Source organism: Marmota flaviventris, chromosome 9 (genome assembly GCF_047511675.1).
Source record: "Marmota flaviventris isolate mMarFla1 chromosome 9, mMarFla1.hap1, whole genome shotgun sequence".
In the NCBI taxonomy this organism is placed as follows: domain Eukaryota; kingdom Metazoa; phylum Chordata; class Mammalia; order Rodentia; family Sciuridae; genus Marmota; species Marmota flaviventris.
Window position 1 is genome coordinate 55,545,949 of NC_092506.1, and position 20,510 is coordinate 55,566,458.

A 20,510-nucleotide genomic window follows, 5' to 3' on the forward strand; every position below is an offset into this window, starting at 1 on the left:
AGCCTCTATGCCCACAGTGTTCTCTTTTCACAAAGGTTTCAAAAGGCATCTCATAGTCAGATCCACACTGAGCTTTCTAATGACCTCTTCAGCGATTTTATGGAATCCATTAGACAGTGGAATGAATCTGACCTAACATTCCTATGTTCATATATGAATTTACCACAGTGAATCTCACCATGTGTATCCACAAGTTACTAATTTAAAAGAAAACAAGTATAAGTAAATAGCAGAAAGATTAGAAGAATAGAAGGAAGGGAACGGGGTGGGAGGATGAAAGGGATGTACTGGGGACTAAATTAGAGCAAATTATATTCCATGCTTTTATAATTATGTCAAAATGAATTCTGTTGTCATATATAACTAAAAAGAACCAATAAAAAATATATATGTGTATATATAAATTGATATCTCACTAGATGGTGTGACAAATCCCTCCCTCTCCTAAGTCCAAGGCTAGCTGTGGCTAGCTGTGTCTCGGTTTCTGTAACAAAAGGAACTTGGTAAAATGCCCCAGTGAGAGGGTTAATTCTTAGGCCAATTATACCTATTAGCAGGCTGAAAAACTTCTTATCTTTAAAGCTTCTCAGTTGCCTCCTGATTTTAGCAATACATCTGGGAGAAAAATCCTTGCTCTCTCCAGCATCCACTTTTGGGTTTACATATATCATAATCTTACCAGAGAAAGAGGTCTGTTCTATCCAAATATCGCAAATCACTTTAATTTTATCAACTGCTATTCTCTATACCTTCTCTAGCTTCGTCTTTTCTTTCCCAGTATTATGACAATGGCTAGAAGAACTCCATGCTATGCTCTCCTCATCTGTATAGCAGTACTAAGCTGGCACTAGTACCTTCTGGCATGTGTCCCACAGAATAGCCAAAGTGAGGATGAGTCCCTATTGATAAGAAGTGGCTGAGGGTGGGGGGTATTAGTGAGGGTATCTGGCCATCGGGCAGAGCTTTTGTGTATTGTCTTCTTGAACAGAGTTGAGTCTTTCACTAAATAGGCTCCAAACTCAAGCTGGACCAGTGTCATACATAAGTAAGAATAATGGTGCTTGATCCCTTCAGACGCTATGCTAGCCTCTAAAGGGCTAATATTCAGGACAACAAGCTAAAAAGTTGTCTCAAGGAATTTGGATGGGTGAAAGAAACAAGAGGCTTTAAAATATCAATTATCTAAGAAAATCTAACTTTCCCTTCTGTTTTTGGAATGTCAACACACCTTGGCAGGAGAGGGTAAAGTATGTGAATGGAGTGAAAATATTGCCTCCGGGAGTCCATGTTTAAAATGTAAACATGGACACATGGACCAGTATATAGCACCTCTGTCTTCTCTCCCGGGCTGTAAGTTGGATTTGACCTTCTAGAGATCAGTTTTGCTGTTATGTGTATCTTCTTTTCGACCTCCTCATAACTTTGATTCTGTGAAGTTTACATTTAAAAATGTGGTGCCAAGTATAATCAACCATTTCTACTTCTAGTGTTAAAGTTGAACCTTTGATTAGGGAAGTGTTGTTGAGTCAACCTGAGAACACAGGCAAGAACTTGGTCTCTCAGACCCAGGCTGCAGAATACAGTGAAGAAGATTCTAAGACCCACTTAGCACAGACAACCCAAGAAAGCTCTAAAGGAAATGTGGTGAGGAGGCATATATCTGCTATCCATTAGGGAACAGCTAAAAATCAGAAAGCTAAAGAGAAAATGGGATTCTTTAATATAGGTTTCATGAATAATTCTTGGAAATTTCAAAATGAAACTTGATAAAAAACCTCTCTGGAAAGGCTCAAAGAGGTTCTAGAATAACATCTATAAAAATATAAACATGAATTTTATACTTTGCACCCCAAATAAAATAATATTAGCAATTAACATCTGGGAGAAAAAACATGTAATCTGTTTTCGGGCTCCCCAAAAAGAACTCCGACCCCCCCAATGAAGAAATGTTGGACTCACGTTAGTGACATATTCAATATCCTTCCAAAGGATGCACTCCCTGGGGAAATCAGCCAAGTCTAAGAAGTGATCCACCACCACTTGGCCAATTAAATCGTGGCGAGAGAACCTGTCAAAGTCGTACACAGAGAAGTGAAGCTTCCGAGCCTCAAGGTCATTGTAGGGAACTGGGAATAAAAACACTTCATCAAACACAGGGTTCAGGGTCTTTCTGTGAACTTTAGTCTGATGTTTTGTTTTCCGATCAGGAAGCAAATAGATCTTGACGTAAGGATCTGAAGTCCCAGAAAAGTCCTTGGCGGGCAAATTGACAGCTTTGTGAATCTTCACTATGAGCTGCTCTAAATCGCAGTCATATTTTAAAATGAAGTTCAGTTTCCCACAAGCTTTGCTGTTACTCCTTCTCCCATCATCATTATCCAATGACCTCTGCTTATATAATTCAGGTTTAATTCTACCAATTCCAGTCAACTGTTCCTGTTTTTGAAGCTGCTGGATATTGAAGTCCGGGTTTGACAGGTTGAGTTGTCTTCGGATTGAATTATGCCTTAAATGAAGAGCAAAACAGAGTGAAGTTATAACCTTATTAGCTACGGGTCTTTCAGAAACTTGTGTCTGGAATGTAGGTAGCTCTTATATTATGTTAAGAGCTTAGATCTGTGGGCTTTTTTTTTTTTTTTTTTGGCCTAAATTCAAAATGCTCATCAATGTGAGTAAGCTGCTCCCTAAGGCTTGAAGCTCAAAATTGAGGCTGGTATCAGGAAATGAACTTACTAACATGTGACCTTGAAGCTTTAAAGGTTTAATGCACTTTCTAAACTGTCTAATGTGCCATTAAAGAAGCTTATCTGGCTGGTGGAATGTAAAGATTTGTATGGGCTACTTTAAAAATGAAATTATTCACCTTTATAGATAATATCCTGAAATTAAAATACTTAGCTAAGTGTATTAAAAAGAATGAATGCATCTTTCTCAAAATTGCATAGAATTTTGTGTCATTGACTTACAAACTTAGAAGGAAGTAAATGAATCCTTTCTGGTTCAATCAAATAATTTCATCACAAGAACACAGTTTTTGCTCATGTGACTAGGATGTGTCTGCCTACAGGGATTGTGCTGACTTTGACAGGTACAAGAGACAGTGTTGAGATTGTGTTTTTGCTGTGCCATATGGGTGATTAGCGATCAGGAGGATTCATTTCTGAAATAAATAATAATGGCACCAAAATTAAAGATGAGCTGCTATAAATGAAGATAGGGATTAAGTTAGAGAAGCTTGGATGTTGATATTTGCAAGTTAAATATTTGCCAATGGAGTCTACTTGTCTACTTTTCATCCTATAAGCTTATTGGTTTGAGTTAGAAGTTTCCCTGAAATTCTCTTTAAAACCTGTTTTACCTGTATGGATCCTCACAAGTTGAAAAGGGTTTTGTTGTTGTTGGGTTTTTTTTTTTTTTTTTTTTTTTTTTTTTTTTTTTTTGGTACCAGGGATTGAACCCAAAGGCACTTTACCACTGAACCACATCCCCAGCCCCTTTTTTTAATTTTGAGATGGGGTCTCGCTAAGTTGGTTAGGTCCTCACTAAATTCTTAGGCTGGCTTTGAACTTGTGATCCTCTTGCCTCAGCCTCCCAAGCTGCTGGGATTACAGATGTGCACCACTGCACCTGGCACAAAGTTGGTTTTAGGTTATTTTTGCTTGTTTTCAGCCCCGAGTTGACAGTCTTTATATTATGTTATATGTAGCTACTCAATAACATTAAATAAAATAGTCTGCAGTAAAAGGGACAGCCAGGATGTCTCTGAGGGACTAGTAAAGAGGTGGAGAGGCAGAGCAAACACTGGTATTTATCTTTAATTCTTTTCTTACAACTACATTGTGACATAAAGATGTGATAAACAGACCTCAAAACATGGTTGAAATTATTCAACCTCACAGATGTCACAATGAACATTCCTCTTCCTCCAGAAATATCCTCCTGATCACTAATTATCCATCTGGTATAACAAGAGCACTGTCACAGAGCTATCACTTATATTTGACACCAAACATAGTCCCCCAAAAGCAGATACACCCCAGTTACAAACATTCCTTAATGTGCAAAAACCGTGTGGTCTGAGATTTCAATTTCTTCCAGAGAAACCCACATTCTTAAGGTTTCTCTGCGTCTCATGATTTTAGGGGTCCAGGAGGCAAATGCTGGTAAGTGACCAAACTGGCTTTCCACACTAGTACAGCTAGGCCATTCCCTAGTCTAGAATTAGAACCAGTGTGGTGCTAGAGCAGAGCTTTTATCTTGCTCTATCAGCCTCTGTGGACAAAAAGAATTGTCAGGAAGCAACAAAGGCAAGAAGAGGATGGGACCAGTGGCATCTTCCTCTGCTACTGATTTTTCTATATGGGTTAGATCCAAAAAGGGCCCAAGCTTTGGTACTCAGTCAATTCCCACAAACCTGAGTGGGGATTAGTTAATAGGACTAACTAGTGGGGATTTGTATGGACTATTCTAGGTGCTGTTTAGTTAGTGGTACTGATTTACATAATATAAATGCACCTTCAAGATCCACTGGATGCTCCTTCTTGGATTGGAGTCTGATGTAGCAACAATTCTATGTCTCCCAGGCCCAGCTACTCTGCGGCCCTTTCCTCCCTGGGTGGCTGCTGAGCAGAGTCTCTGTGAATGTCACCTTTGAGTTTTTTTTTTTTTTAAATGGCTATGTATTCATCACATCTCAGCAATGTTTTGTTTTAAATCTTGTCTGTAGGACTAATTCTACCAAGTAAATTTAAATTTAAAACACATGGATTTGGCTACTTAGAAATGGAACATATTCTGTTGTACATGTGCATTTTTCTTAGACACAAAATGTGCAGAGAAATTAGTACTACATGTTCGGACCTTGCTAACCACAATGGATTGCCAGCAGGTAGAGGGAGTGAGGTGGAGAGGGCATAATGGATTTGTACTTCAAAGGCCAAAATAAAATTTCATTCCAAGTACCTGATTGCCCACGAAGACCCATATTCAAAATTTCAATATAACCAAAGATTCTTCTTAAAAACCAATCACAAATATGAATACTATTACCTACCAAATGTATTACATGCTAATTTATTTCCCAATACTTTTTCCCCATTCAGAATTACTCCTGGGCAAATAGTTGAATTTTACTGTAAGGTACTGGCTTAAAGCAGATAGCAAAGACTAACCAGGCACAGCAGTTTCTCATTGCCTGGGGCTCCTTTCAGGCAGCACTGAGTTTACTAGAGTTGGGGGAAGGGGTAGAACAGAGAAGTTCAGAACAGCCAGAGAATCTGGGTAACTTGTTACTTCCTACATAACAGCTCCAGGGGCTGAGAGATGAGAAAGTAGAGCAGGAAGGCTGCCCCAGGGACACAAAGGAGAAGATGAGGTAGAAGAAATTGAAAATCAATATTCCATAGCTTTTATAGGCTACTGAAATGGAAGCAGGAAGAAAAAGCAAATCCAAAGCAAGAGGGAAGAATGATCCGAACATAGTGTTATGACCTGAGCTCTCTCCACCCCAAAAGAGGGGGTTTCTAAATGGTCAATGGAGGTGGTCTTTGAGTGCAGTATACAAGAGGTTTTTCAGGACCAGGTCTGGAACTTTAATATCACAGAGTGACATCGATTATGATATTCAGTGATCATGGTCAGGGGGAATCTGTGTTCAAAACACAGTTTTCTGAGTAGATGTGGGGATCCTGGATTTTGGTATTCTCAGGACTCAAAGTGCACAATAAATGGAAAGAGAAAAAAGTAAACCTCAAGGATGGTGGGAGAGGGAGGCAGAAAGCTGAAAGATAGTCTCCTCTGTAAATAACTTGCTACAGAGAAGCTGGATGCTGGGATTTAAACTCAGCTTCCTCCACCTCTCGTTCTCTCTCAGGGGCAGCAGAGGCAATTTCCTATCATGGAAGAGACAGGGAAAAGAACTTAAAGACTGAACTTGGCTGAGAAATGAAAAAGACCTGAACTGGAAGATTTGTGGTTGAGCTTGTTGAAAGTTTGAGTTCAAATATAATTAACAAATTTTGTAAAGTGGGTTTCCCATAATAAACTCCAAAACATACTTGTACACCTGAAGCAATCTAAGCCTTGTGCTGAGCTGTAGCCATGAATAAGGAAGAGGCAGGAGCCCAGAGCCAAAAAGGTTTTCCTTCTTTCCTTTTCTCATATGTGAATTAACCAGTCCCAGCTCTAGTATCAGGCCCTGACTCATCACCCAAATAGCCAACTATGTCCATCAGATCTTAAGAAAGAGGACATTACTGTAATTCAACAAATGCAAAGGAAGGTGTCAAGTGGAGCGGAAGTTATAGAGAAGCATAATCCATGCCTTGAAGGAAATAACAGGTCAGGCAAGCGAGGAGATAGTCCTCCAGGATCTGTAAAGCAGGGCAGATGGGGATAAGTCAGTACTTAGGGGTTAGAGAGCCTGAGAGCAGAAAGGGAGAATGAAAGTCCTCTGGCTTAGGACATTTTCATGGAGCAGATGGTACTTGAGCTGGGCTTGCCTATTTAATTTAGCCTCATCCTTATTCTCTTCCAAAGTGATGTTGTAGACGTCCAGAGAGAAATTAACTAATTTTCATCTAGGTCTCAGCTCTCTAAGAGGATCTTCAGCTGTTTGACTCCAGCAGTTTTCATATAAGCCCAGCTATCATATATACCCCTTTACATATATGTCCACCACATCTCACATTCCAGGCTTTATAAGAACCAGTGTTTAGAATTCCCAACATCCCTTTCATCTCTGGGTTTAAGGTACAACCATGGACAAGTGCACTCTCTTCCGTGTTCCCTCACCTCAGTGGCCTCATCTCAGAGGTGAAACCAGACCTATCCCTTCCCTGGTTCTGGGGTACTAGTGTTGGCCAGGCTTCAAGGTCCAAGGAGAGACAAGACAGAATCAAACTGTAACTTCAGAACTATCACTGATTCCTTGACTACATTCTAGTCAAGGCAGGAAGTGTGGAAACACTCGAGACAGGACGCTGTTTATCTTCTCTGAAACTCCCATGGTGGTGGAGAGGCAAGAGTTTGGTTGTTCTAAACCATAGCAGACATAGAAAGGGAAGAACTAGACAGGGGCTGTTAATACACTTCAAAGACAGGAGGGAATGGGAACCTGAGATTTTCTTGGCTTGGGCTTCTCTAGTGAATGAGATAATGAAGGCATCAAGCATCAGGCCTTGGGGCCAGTAGAGTAGTGTGGTCAAGGGCAATTCAATACACTGAAGTATGACCTGCTTCTTCACACCATTTCCCAAGTTAAACAGGTTAGAAACCTTGGTGTCACTGTCAAATACTATATCCCCCATAACCGGCAAGACTTCTGCCCACCAACACCTTATCTAAAGTCACTCATATCATCTGTGTCTTTCCATTCCCACTGTTCCCATGACAGGCTTGGACTAGCCTTCTGTATCCACTCTTTGCCCTATCCCGCATATCTTATGCATTCAAATTAATCTTCTAAAGAACAATTTGAACACTTCAATGTTTGTAACTGATGCTTTTCTTTTGGGTCTTTAAAGGGAGGACTATATTTTTTTCTAATACCAGAACCTAATAGAGAATTTGACACATAACAGATGCTTAGTACACGTGTTTATAGTAAGTATACAAACACCATGAACTTAACAATTTCTGAAAATTAAATCCCAGTAGAGAAAATACACATTTATATCTAGTTTCAGGGTCTCATGGAAGTTGAGATAGGTCTAGGCAACTTCCACTTTTTAAGTTGTTAGTTTATTAAAATCTGAAGAAAGTTCAAAAGCTTTTTGCTCTCAACACAAAAACATAGGTTCACAGAAACGTGCTACTCATGATTACAACATTTAATCTTTGTGTACTACTTATGAGAGTTGTGGCCAGTAAAGGGACCCAAGTTTAAAATGTGATAGTTATCTTATTCTTTCAATCCTGTCATTGCATCTCTGTACGTCTGTGGATTGCTTAATTCAGAAATAAGGTCAAAAGTCTAAATGGGAGACTCTTAATGAATGTGAAGCCTGAGAAAAATGGCCTTCTGCCAGTCTCACACCATTATGGGCCCTACTCAGTTTATACTTCTGGCCATTTGCCATTATTGACAGCAGAACAAGAGAAAAGCAGCCTGCTATTGATCAATGTATTCTATCAGTCATTCATGGAAAAAAAAAATCTGCTATATACCAGGCACCAGGTACAGAAAAAGAAACAATATAGATGTGGTCTCTGAGTTGACAGAACTCTTTGTCTAGTGGGGAGTATAGGCAATAAATAATCACATAGAAATAGTGTTCAATAAAACAAGGCAACATGAGAACTTAAGAGTGGGAGGGAGTGCAGGACAAAATGCATCTTTCAGGTGGGGTGTCAGGGAGACCTTTGTGGGCAGGAGATATTTTAGCTAGGACATTCAAGCTGCAAAGGATCCAGGAAAGGCAAAGATAATGGAAAAGCATTCCTGGCTGAGGGAACAGTGGTGTGAAGGTCTCTATGTAGCAGGAGGCTTGGTATACTGAAGGAAGCAGGAGAGATCCAGCTAGTGTAGCTGGACTGTGATGAGCTTTCTATAGGCAATGCCTCCTACAGAGTCCACGTAAACAGTGTACACTGGGGTTTGCAACATGGAAGATCTGGTAGGAGGAGAGGCTCTGCCAATACCATGCAAGGCCTTCACAGACATGTTAAGAAGTTTGTGATACGACCAGTCAGTTTTCATAGCACCAAAGTGTTATATACAGGAAATTTGAGAAGGCTTAAATAACCAGGATGGACTTTCATCTTGAGACATGAATGAGGAAATGAATTTGACAGCCTTTCAATGTTCCTTCTATTTTGGAGAACCAGAGATTTTTGTATACTTGGGATAGGGTCCTTTATAATAAAGCTCTGGTATTGAAAAACTCTTGAAAAATGAAGATATACACATTTCCAACACATTAAATCATTAACACAGAGAGATTTCACCCAAGTTGAAAAGAATTAACAGGAATTTTAGATAGTTTTAATAGTAATTGAGCTAACTAGACACAGAATCTTACATGCTTGGTCTTGTAACCACAGAAAGTCATCCTGACCAGAAACATTTGAAGATAAAACAAAGTTCATCTTTAGGGTATTCCAAATGGCACTGGTATGAGCCACATGTATCCAATTTGAAAAAAGTTAAGATTTCCAGTGTAAATGCTATGACAGAAGCTATGGCAATCATGGTGACAAGGAGGATGTCCTTAAATGGGAATCTAAGTCATATGCGCAACTGGGCCAAAGAGGTATCCTCAGAACCCTGCAACAAGTGATAACTGCTATGGGACAGAAACAGTGAGAAAGGAAAGGACATAATGAGAAAGAAGGTAAAAGAAATAACAGCTGGCAGAACAGACTACTCAGGGTCATTTCAACAGAGTACTTTTCCCCTTCTCAAATATGTTACTTAAAAAAAGAATGTTAAAAATGTTTTGGAGATGAAGGAAATTTCATTTGCTTTCCCCCTTTGTCAGGAAAAAGGTTTGTGTGTGTGTGTGTGTTCTTATAATGCAACACAATCACTAAAGAACCAGAGGACCATACACTACTAGACAAAGATATGTATCTGCAAACAGAACCCACAAAACTAGGTCAGTAGTAATTTAAGTATGAATGTTTTAAATGCATAAAGATGCAAATTCATATTTAATACTAGGTCAAATGCAGCTGGGAAGAATTTAGTTTTCTAACAGCAGTTCAGCTATTGCTAAACCTGATTTTGGCCATCAGAAAAGATAATTTAATTGCATGTCTCCCAAACTAAAATAAATCTAAATGTAAAATTCATTTTACAGGGATAATTCCTTTGCTTTTCTCTCTCTCTCTCTCTTTTTTTCTTATACCCAATTTCTACAAATCAGTAGGGAAGATAACAACGGTTTTTCTCTTTTAAGCAAATTATATTTTTGATACACAGGGTACTCATATATTTTTCTAGAATAAATATGATAATTATAGTGATATTATTGGTATCAGTTTATTACAATTATATGGCAGAGTGCTCAGATCAAATCTAATAAAAACAGTTGGAGGAACCCAGACAAGATAAATTATATGCAGAAAAGAACCAAATAGAAGACAATTTCACTGGAATCCTCATCTAAAAGGCTCCACATCTTAAAGTACTGAGAGGATTTTATTATGAATCTGCACCACTGCATGAACTCCATGATGGCATCAAACAGAGTTCTAGTTATATTTAAGTCTTAAATCTGAAGAGAAATCCTAGTGATAAAATCTGAGGGTTTCTTGTAAATCAAATGGCAAACAACCGCCCATTTCCTTACAGAGAAATATTTTAAGTTTAGCTCTTTGGTTCAGAATTGGAAATGATGCTAAAACAGGTTTCTGAAAAAATTAAACTGTAAACTGTCATATTCCATCCCCCTGAATATGAATGAGCAGAGCCTCTAGGATAAACTTGATTAACATAGAAAAGGGTAAAATCTTATTTCTGTTTCTACAGAATAAAAGATTTCTTGAAACACCCCCAAACTGTGTTCATACTGTCCAAATAATAGAACATACTATTCCTTTACTACCCAAGCAAATGTTTTCATTTTAAAGAAAGGTGATTCTGTGTTTTTTTTTTTTTTTTTTTCCCTAACGTCTCTTACTAAAACTAGGCTGTTATATCCAGTGGTTTAGAATTGGCTGTTTAGCCTCAAACCCACCTTTCTGCGATCTGAGTTGAGAACAGGCCTGTCTCAATGACAACAGTGATAATAATACAAAAAGCAAACTGGCAGCACTTACTAGGTGCAGACTGTGTAAGTGTATGTTGTCATTTCCTTTTAAAAATCACCTCAAAGTTGGTATTATTCTACTTCTCACATAAAAGAAATGGCACATACAGACATTAATTTGTTCAATGTTACACATATAGGTAATAATAGATCAATTCATTAGACCTAAGAGCCCATGATTTTCATTACTCTCCTTCATTATTTCTCTACTGTTTAAGAGTGCAAAGCACCCAAACAATAGAAAGAGAGTAACCCAAGGTTTCTAGGTACTCTGTAGGCCTTACAAAGGCTGGAGATGGACAAAGACCTCCAGCTACATTGTGGAGTCTAAAGACAGACTATTTGTGACTCCTAGGCCAGGCCAGGACAGAGACGCAGTGAATAAATTCTGCAGCTCTAGGAGAACAGCAGAGAACAGTAGTGAAGGAAGAGCTCAGGTTCTAGTGTTGGTTGAACCAGGGTTCAAATCCTGACTTGGGTGCTTGACTTTGTTACTTAATCTTCTCGACTTAAGTTTCTTCTATTATAAAATAAAATGATAATAGCATCCATATCAAAGTTTTAAGTTATAATAAAATAATGCACATAATGTTTATACATTATACTAGATACATGATAAGTTCTAACAATGTTAGCTATTACTTTTATGGACTTGGTAGAGACTAAGTAGCACTCAGGAACTAACTCCTCACAGGAAGCACAGTTTTCCCATACTCATATTTCTGATACTGAATGGACATCTAAAAGGTTACATGCTTCTTGGCTATTCAATGCCATAACTGACAAAAAAGGGAAGGGTGGTCTCTGCCTTGCATATCAGAAAGGAAGTGGGCATTACTGACCGAGCCGATGAGGTTGGCTCTGTAACTTGGCGCTGCACACGGACGCCATGGGCACAGTTCTCCTGAACCCCCGGCTGGGTGGAGAGGGGAATGTCAGGGGAGGTGTGGCTGATCTTCATGGAAGAGTCAGGGCAGGGTGTGGGCAGATCTAGGAAGTCCTCACTGTTCTCCTGCTCATTGGTCTCTGTGTCCGTGCAGTTAAAAGGTTCCTGGTTGTTGTCTTTGCTACCAGAGAGTAGGCCTCGTTCTCGCCATGGAACCCAGCAGAGTTTCCAAGACACGAAGAGAGACACGCCAAAGAGGGCAAGACCACAGGCAGTGACCACGAGGGTCAGCAGGCTCACTGAGATATCTGAAAAGAAGCAAAGATCAAAGGTCAGTGTGATTGTGCCTCCAATATATATCCATTGCACTGTGTGAGAAGAATCACAGTCTCATCCATTTATTCCTAAGGTGGTGATTGCAGGAGGCCAGGCTAGGGGATGCTGCAGGGTCACCTGATTCTGGGGCAATAACAATGAGAATTTGGACGCAAACCAGAGGACCAGCAAAAGCAGAGAGAAGGTAAGATAACACGCAGGATGTGTATAGAAACAATGAGAAGCCTGCAGCAGCAAGAAACAGGTTATATTCTGGAGGAGGAAAAATGTTCCGCAAGTTGAATGAGACCCTATCCTACATGCAGCACAAATCGTTAAAACATTTTCTGAGCAGGGTACTTGCAATTGTTATTTAAAATTACTGTGTCATCTCAGAGAGCTATATAATGCAATTTGGGAATTAAATTACAATTTTTTTAAAACAAGAGACACTAGGGTGTTTTTTTTTTTCACTTTTGCTATTAATTTTAAAAGATCTAAGCAAAATAGAGCTCAAGGTGGGATCCAAGATGGCAGGCCAGAGGGAGGCAGCATTCTGTGTTGCTCTGAGACCTGGGTCTCAACTAGTGGGAATACTGCTTTGCAGACAGCAATAGAGGACCCCTCCACAGCTGATCCTGGCACAAGAATCACAGCCGCCATGCTGCACAGGGCCCCAGGCCTCAGCATTAGAAAAGGACTCCCTACTCCCAGACTACTAGCCCATGCAGGTCTTGCGGGTGCCTCAGAAGGACCACCAACATCAGCAACAGCACAGAATTCCCAGACGCCTCCCAGGAAGGACACTCAGCCACTACCCATGCATAGGAACTTCGGCTGCCACTCCTGTGTGGACCCCCATCTACTAATGTGGGGCTCCCCTGGTCACCTCCGTCTTGGGACTCGATAGCTACTGCCATAGTCCCCTACTCGGGTTAGCCTGCCTGCACCTAGGGACATCACAGGCTCTGCAGAAAGCCGACAGTTGCAACACTGCATCATCTCTGAACATATTACACAATGCCATGGCCCAGCTCCCCCCCACCCAACCCGACACCCCATGGTTGAATGCAGCTGCCTCCATCCTGGATCACCTCCATCACCATCTTTCGTCGGGGCAGTTACCAGTTTGGAACACCAGATAGCCATGTACCCATAATTTTCTAATTCCCCCCAATTCCCAGCAGCCGCTAAATCAGCAGAGTGACTGTCCAATACAAATAGCCCTCTGAGACAGGTGCGCAGCCACCAGAGTGCACACACAAGACACCTGGAGAGAAAGGTTCCTGATTAGAAAGAAGAAAGGAAAGGGTAAGGGAGACACACTTTAGAGACTAATTTAGAGGGCAGGAACTGTGAGGTCTACAGGCAAGATGAGGAGATAAGACCCAGCACCCATGTCAAAGGAGCAGACTCCAAAGGAGATCCTTGAGGTGCAGTCTCCCAACTGCATTGACAGGTGCCACTTCCAGGTGCCCTCCACCCAAGACCAACCCTCACACCCTGGTAACCCCCACCATCCTGAGGGTGGAGATACCAACTAAGAACAGACAACACCATCTATTGGATGAGAAGAGAAGCAGGAAAGATACTTATCTCCAACAAAACAATCCTTGTTTCTTCCTTCGGAGATTTTTTTTTCTTCTCTCTCTTTATTCTCCAGTCCTCACAACCCCAACATATATGAAACCAAGTACTTTGCAGGAATTAGGACACTGAGGACTGAGACAACTGAATACTATATTACAGTTGTGTTGTATATTCCTTTTGTTTATTTGTTTTCTCTCCAAATTTTACTATTTTAACATTTTTATTTTTCTTAATATATATGTGTGTTTGTCTTATGTTCTTTACTGTCTTCCCTCTTACTTGACTACCCAAAATGACTACCTCTCTATTCTCCTGCTACTAACCTTCTTCTTTAGATTTCTCTTTCACACTTCCTAAGATATAATAACTCTATATCCTCATCTCATACCTTCTCAGCATATCTTCCTACACCTCACCCCTGAATCTTTGTCCACCATCAGAAACTGTAAACACTTTTACAAACCTACTGATTATGTTGTAGATAATAATCATTTGGTCATCATTTCTGTACATTGTGACCAAACTATAAACATCTTAACAACAACTATTTATTTTAAAAGCCATGAGAGAAAAGAATCAGATCACATATAGGGGAAAACCAATTAGTTTATGTGTAGATTTTTCAACCTAGACCCTAAAAGTTAGAAGATCCTGGAACAACATATATCAAGCTCTGAAACAAAATGGATGCCAACCAGGGATTTTATATCCAGTGTATCCAGCAAAATTAAGTTTAGATTGGATGATGAAATAAAAACCTTTCATGATTAAAAAAAAAAAAAGTTAAAAGGATTTATAGCTAGAAAACCTGTACTACAGAACATACTTGGCAAAACAGTCTATGAAGAGGAAATGAAAAACAACAATGAAAATCAGCAGAGGGAGGTATTACACCAAAGGAAAGCTAATCAAAGGAAAAACCAAGTCAAGTTAAATAACAAAAGTGGCTAAGAATACAAATCATTTTTTCAATGATAACCCTGAATGTTAATGGCCTAAACTCACCAATCAAAAGGCATAGGCTACCTGATTGTATCAAAATAAAAAAGACCCAACAATATGCTGCTTCCAAGAGATTTATCTCACAGGAAAAGATATCCACAGGCTAAAGGTGAAAGGTTGGGAAAAATCATACCACTCACATGGACTATAGAAGTAAGCAGGGGTTTCTATCTTTGTATCGAATAAAGTAGACTTTAAGCTAAAGTTAATCAAAAGGGACAAAGAAGGACATTTCATACTGCTCAAGGGAACTATATACCAACAAGACACAACAATTATAAATATATATGCCCCAAACAATGGAGCATCTATGTTTATCACACAAACTCTTCTCAAGTTCAGGAGTCAAATAGATCACAACACAAAAATTCTGGGTGACTTTAACACACCTTTTTCATCACTAGTTAGATCTTCCAAACAAAAGCTGAACAAATAATACAATAAATAACTCAATAATACAATCATTAACTTAGACTTAACTGACATATATACAATAGTTCATCCTTCAAAAAGCGAATACACTTTCTTTCAACAGCACATGAATCCTTTTCTAAAATAAACCATATATTATGCCACAAAGCAACTCTTAACAAATACAAAAAAATGTTAAGATACTACCCTGCATTCTATCAGATCATAATGGAAGGAAATTAGAAATCAATGATAAAATAAAAAATAAAAGCTATTCCAACAGCTGGAAACTAAATAATAGGCTACTGAATGAATAATAGGTTGCAAAAGACATCAAGGAGGAGATTTAAAAATTCTTGGAGGTAAATGAGAACACTAATTCAACATATTGAAATCTCTGGGACACTTGAAGGCAGTACTAAGAGGAAAGTACATTGCATGAAGTTCAGTCCTTTCTTCTTAAAAAAAGAAAAAGTCAACAAATAAATGACCTAAGACTACTTCTCAAAGTCCTAGAAAAAGAAGAACAAGTCAACACCAAAAGCAGTAGAATACAGGATATAATTAAAACCAGAGCAGAAATCAATGAAATTGAAACAACAGAAACAACTGAAAAAATTGACAAAACAAATAGTTGGTTCTTTGAAAAAATAAACAAAATTGACAGACCTTTAGCCATGCTCACAAAGAGAAGAGAGAAAACTCAAATCTCTAACATACACGATGAAAAAGGAAATATCACAACAAACAGAAATACAAAAGATAATTAGAAATTATTTTGAAAACTTGTACTCCAATAAATATCGAAGGCACCAGCAAATTTCTAGAGGCATATGAGTTGCCCAAATTGAATCAGGATGATATACATACACAATGTAAACAGATCAATTTCAAGCAAGGAAATAAAAGATGCCATCAGAAGCCTACCAACCAAGAAAAACCCAGGATCAGATGGATACACCGCTGAGTTCTACAAGATCTATAAAGAAGAACTGATACCTGTACTCTACAAATTTATTTCATGAAATAGAAAAAGAAGGAGCACTTCCAAACTCATTCTATGAGGCCAATATCACCCTGATTCCAAAACCAGGCAAAGACACATCAAAGAAAGAAAACTTCAGATCAATATTGCTAACGAACATAGACGCAAAAATTCTCAATAAAATTCTGGCAAATTGAAAACAAAGGCATATCAAAAAGATAGCACACCACGATCAAGTGGGGTTCATCCCAGGGATGCAAGGTTGGTTCAACACACAGAAATCAATAATTATAATTCATCCCATCAATATACTTAAAGATAAGAATCAAACGATCATCTCAATAAATGCAGAAAAAGCATTCAACAAAATACAGCACCCATACATGTGCAAAACACTAGAAAAACTAGGGATAATAGGAACATATCTTTTAAAAAATATTTATTTTTTAAGTTTTTTTAGGTGGACACAATATCTTTATTTTACATTTATGTGGTGCTGTGGATCGAACCCAGTGCCTCATGCATGCTAGGCAAGCACTCTACCACTGAGCCACAACTCCAGCCCCAGGAATATATCTTAACATTGTAAAAGCTATCTATGCTAAACCCCAGGCCAACATCATTCTAAATGGAGAAAAATTGAAAGCATTCCCTCTAAAAACTGGAACAAGACAGGGACGCCCTCTTTAACCACTTCTATTTAACATAGCTCTTGAAACTCTGGCCAAAACAATTAGCAGACAAAAGACATTAGAGGGATACACATAGGAAAAGAACTCAAATTAGCACTACTTGCCGACGATATGATTCTACACCTAGAAGACCCCAAAAATTCCACCAGAAAACTTGTAGAACTAGTAAATGAATTCAGCAAAGTTGCAGGATACAAAATCAACACCCATAAATCAAAGGCATTTCTGTATATCAATGACAAATCCTATTAAAGGGAAATGAGGAAAAGTACCCCATTTACAACAGCCTCAAAAAAATAAACACTTGGGAATCAACCTTATTCGGCATTAAAAGAGAATAAAATTATGGCATTTGCAGGTAAATGGAAGGAGTTCGAGAAGATAATGCTAAGTAAAGTTAGCCAATCCCAAAAACCCAAATACCAAATGTTTTTGTGATATAAGGAGGCTTTTTATACTGAGTTTGTGGGGCGGGGGGGGGGGGGGGAATAGATAAACCCTAGGTAGGTAAATGGTGGGAGAGGGAAGGAGAGGGAAGGAGGGGTATGAGGATAAAAAATACTTTATATACAACCAGAGATATGAAAAATTGTTCTCTATATGTGCAGTATGAATTGTAATGCATTCTACTGTCATTTATATAACAAATTAGAATTTTTAAAAAAGAAAGTAAAAAAAAAAAATAGAGCCCAAGACTTCTGTGAATTTTGTGCTTCAAGAATACCTACCACTAAGTGTTCAGGTTCTCAGGACCCAGGGCAGACTGTCACAATTTGAGTTTCCCAAGTAACAGACCCTGAAATGAGTTACTTAAGAGCAAGAAGTTTATTTAGAAGGTGAAGAAAACATGAAGAAGGAAAGAGAGGAGAACTAGAGAGTAACCCTGCAGGGAGGATATTTACAACTCAGAATTACCCCACACAAGGGAAGAGGGACTTGGGTTGCTTATCTACAAACTCCCTTTAGTCACTGACTTGAGGGTGGCTCTCAAAGGCATTAAATGCCTGACTTTTCAAGCTACAGCACGCGTAGGCAACATGAGCTTCAGTGGCAAGAAAAATCCCAAGCTACAGTCAGTACGGAGGTGATAGTAGAGGTTGACAAGCATGCACTGAAGTGGTAAGGGGGAGGGGCATGGCAGGTGATGATTGCAACTGTACATGACCACAGTCCTGAAGCCATGACGTAGCCAATGCCTGTGTTCCTAACTTTCAGTACAGAGCCCAATTTCCTAGGTTTCCACCCCAACCTACAGTAGAATCGGGGAGGCTGATTTCAACCTGAAATCATTTCTGGCACTATTACTGTAAAGGCCACTTCTACTTATTTTTCCTGCACTCTACTATACTCAGGAGCCCAAATGACTCTCCTGGGATTTGCTTCTATTTGTCCATCATTATCTGCATTGCTTCCATTAAAGTTTTATGAATGTCCACAGTAACAGGTATTATGCTAGGCTTTGGAGATACTGTATCTACAATAGGGAGCAGGACAGACTCCATACCTTCACAGATTCACATTCTAGTGAAGGAGAAAGTCAGAGATGATTTCATCCTCATAATTTTAACTATCCATGGCAACATCAATGTTCTATGATCTCTGACAAACTGCTGAGGCATGTACGGATCCTCCTACAAGCAAGCCACTTACCTACTGAGTGAAGCTGATCAGCTACCATGTGTGTGCTTTGGAACATTACTTTGACGGCACTTGATCATTCTTACCAAATGACAGCACTGTTGCTTCATGAAAAATTGCTCTTGAGAAAAAACCAACTGCCAGTTTAGTGATGGATCTACTAGATCTCCCAAAAGCCTCCCAAACAATATTTGCCCTTGTGGTGAGACAATATTACATCTCTATTTGAAAACATTTGGGTTCTGGTTCTAACATGGGTGAGCTGGTACAAATCTTGGTCTCTTCTGTCTCTTCAAATCCCACTGAAATAGGATAAGCAATGGAAAACAAGGAAGGGTACCATCAATCCATCACTGAGCCAGAAACTTTACAGAATTTCTGGAATTTAGGAAAAGCCAATCAGTGCTGAACACCTAACAAAGACAAATGAAGGGACACTGAGCACAAATAAAAATTTAAAATATCAGGTGCAAGGACGAGGGAGAGGGATAAGAGTCAGTGAAGACAAAGTGAAATGTACTACAAACTACACTTCACAGAGCCCCAATATGGGGTGAGGAAGAACATGATTTGACCGAAGGCTCCACTTGGCTGACAGCTCACACAGCAGAGTAAAAAATTTATTGCTGCAGACTCCTATGATAAGTGGTAGGCTGGGTACACAAGGAAGGAGGAGACCCGGTTCCAGATAATCAAGCTGCCCCCCAAAATACCAATTTCCACTCCCCCTCAATAGATTTTAAAAACAAAACAGGCTCTGTAGAGTTGTGAAATCCATGAATATATTCTGTAATCCAAATGGAAGCAAAACTCCTTCCCCGTGAACTGCTAATTACTTCAGCTTTGTCCTGACATAGACCTGGTTTGGAAACTATTAGCAAAGATTAAAGGAAGGACATGCTGGGAGGCAGTAAGGTTTAGGAACGTGAGGTGATAACTGTATTAAATCCACTAAATAGTCACTCTCCCCTGCCACCGTGTTCCCCTCCCAGGAGCCAGCCTAAATCTCAGTCCTCTGATGTCCTGGACATGTGGCTTGATCTGGCTAGTGAAAGGTGAGTGGGTATGGTCCATTCCACCAGAGCTCTTGCCTTAGGCATAATAAGAGTTCTCAGATTAGGGCTGATCTTCCAGTTTGTCTGTGTAGCATAAAAAGACTTGTGGCATAGGCCCAAAGTCCAAAATGAAAAATAAATTTAAACCTGACCCACAGGCTACTGCAGAGCTGCAAGCAATTCACAGATCTGTGAGCAAAACCTGAATATTTGGTTTTTAAGTTGCTAAGATTTTGAAGGGATTTGTTGCCATGGCAAAAAAAGTTGAGTAATAGGCATGACTGTCCATATTTACTGTCCAAAGCTGAGATACTTTAAAGAGGGAAAAGGGGTTATATTAATAACTACATGGGGATAAGATACTTAACCCAGAATTGTCCAGGGCAAACTAGGACATATGGTCACCCTGGACTTAAGAATCCCACGAGTCTGAACTCATCAGCTTAGTATAACATGACTTCTCAGGATTTAGCTTGGCATAGACAACATGCCAAATAACTTGAAGCCTTCGGCCCACTTTTACTTATAACCAGAGGGCCCCCGACCCTCCTCAAGAACAACTCCAGCTTATTAGCTGGTTTCTAGCTGATGCACTCAAAAGACAGCTTGCTCAGGCACGAGGAGCCATGACAACAGAGATCTTGTCCATTTTAAAACTCAATGCATCTCAAACAGCTCCTGGCATACACTAGGCATTCACTAAAAGATGAAGCTCATTGGAGCAGTGCTGTAGACCCTTCTGCCAAACCTGAATTACTGTTGCATAGGTTTGTGGACTATAAACTCTCGAGGAGTGATAGTCACATTCATAGTCTTCCACATTTTTGTGCATATGATTATTATAAAAAAATTCTAACAAATGATAAGAGTTGATTTTTATTATTTGCATTAAGATGCCATGTGAGTTAGGAGTGAGCCAAGGAACACCTGACAGGAGAAACCAATGACGGTATACACTGCCACACAAGTCACTAAGTGTAATCATCAGGAATTCTGTTACAAATAGTTCAGTGTGCCTGTTAGATGCTATATTTGTGATTTTTGTCCCTCTTGTCACAAAGAAGTAGGAGTCACTATGGCCGTACTCCCCACCTCAGATCCAGGACCTCAGCAAATAGATAGAGAATCAGTTTAGAATCACAGAATAGTTTTATTTTTGAAAGAAGTTATTTCTCAAGTTAGGTG

At 39.4% G+C, this 20,510-nt stretch overlaps 1 protein-coding gene across 1 annotated transcript in view; it reads right to left on the reverse strand.

Moving 5' to 3' along the window:
• Syt9 (synaptotagmin 9) overlaps positions 1-20,510 on the reverse strand; it is a 176,318-nt gene that overhangs the window by 106,355 nt on the left and 49,453 nt on the right. Inside the window, exons 2-3 of the mRNA XM_071616964.1 lie at positions 11,594-11,945; positions 1,960-2,506 (exon numbers count right to left, since the gene is read on the reverse strand). Coding sequence (XP_071473065.1) covers positions 1,960-2,506; positions 11,594-11,945 — 899 coding nt within the window. The remainder of the gene's footprint in view (positions 1-1,959; positions 2,507-11,593; positions 11,946-20,510) is intronic.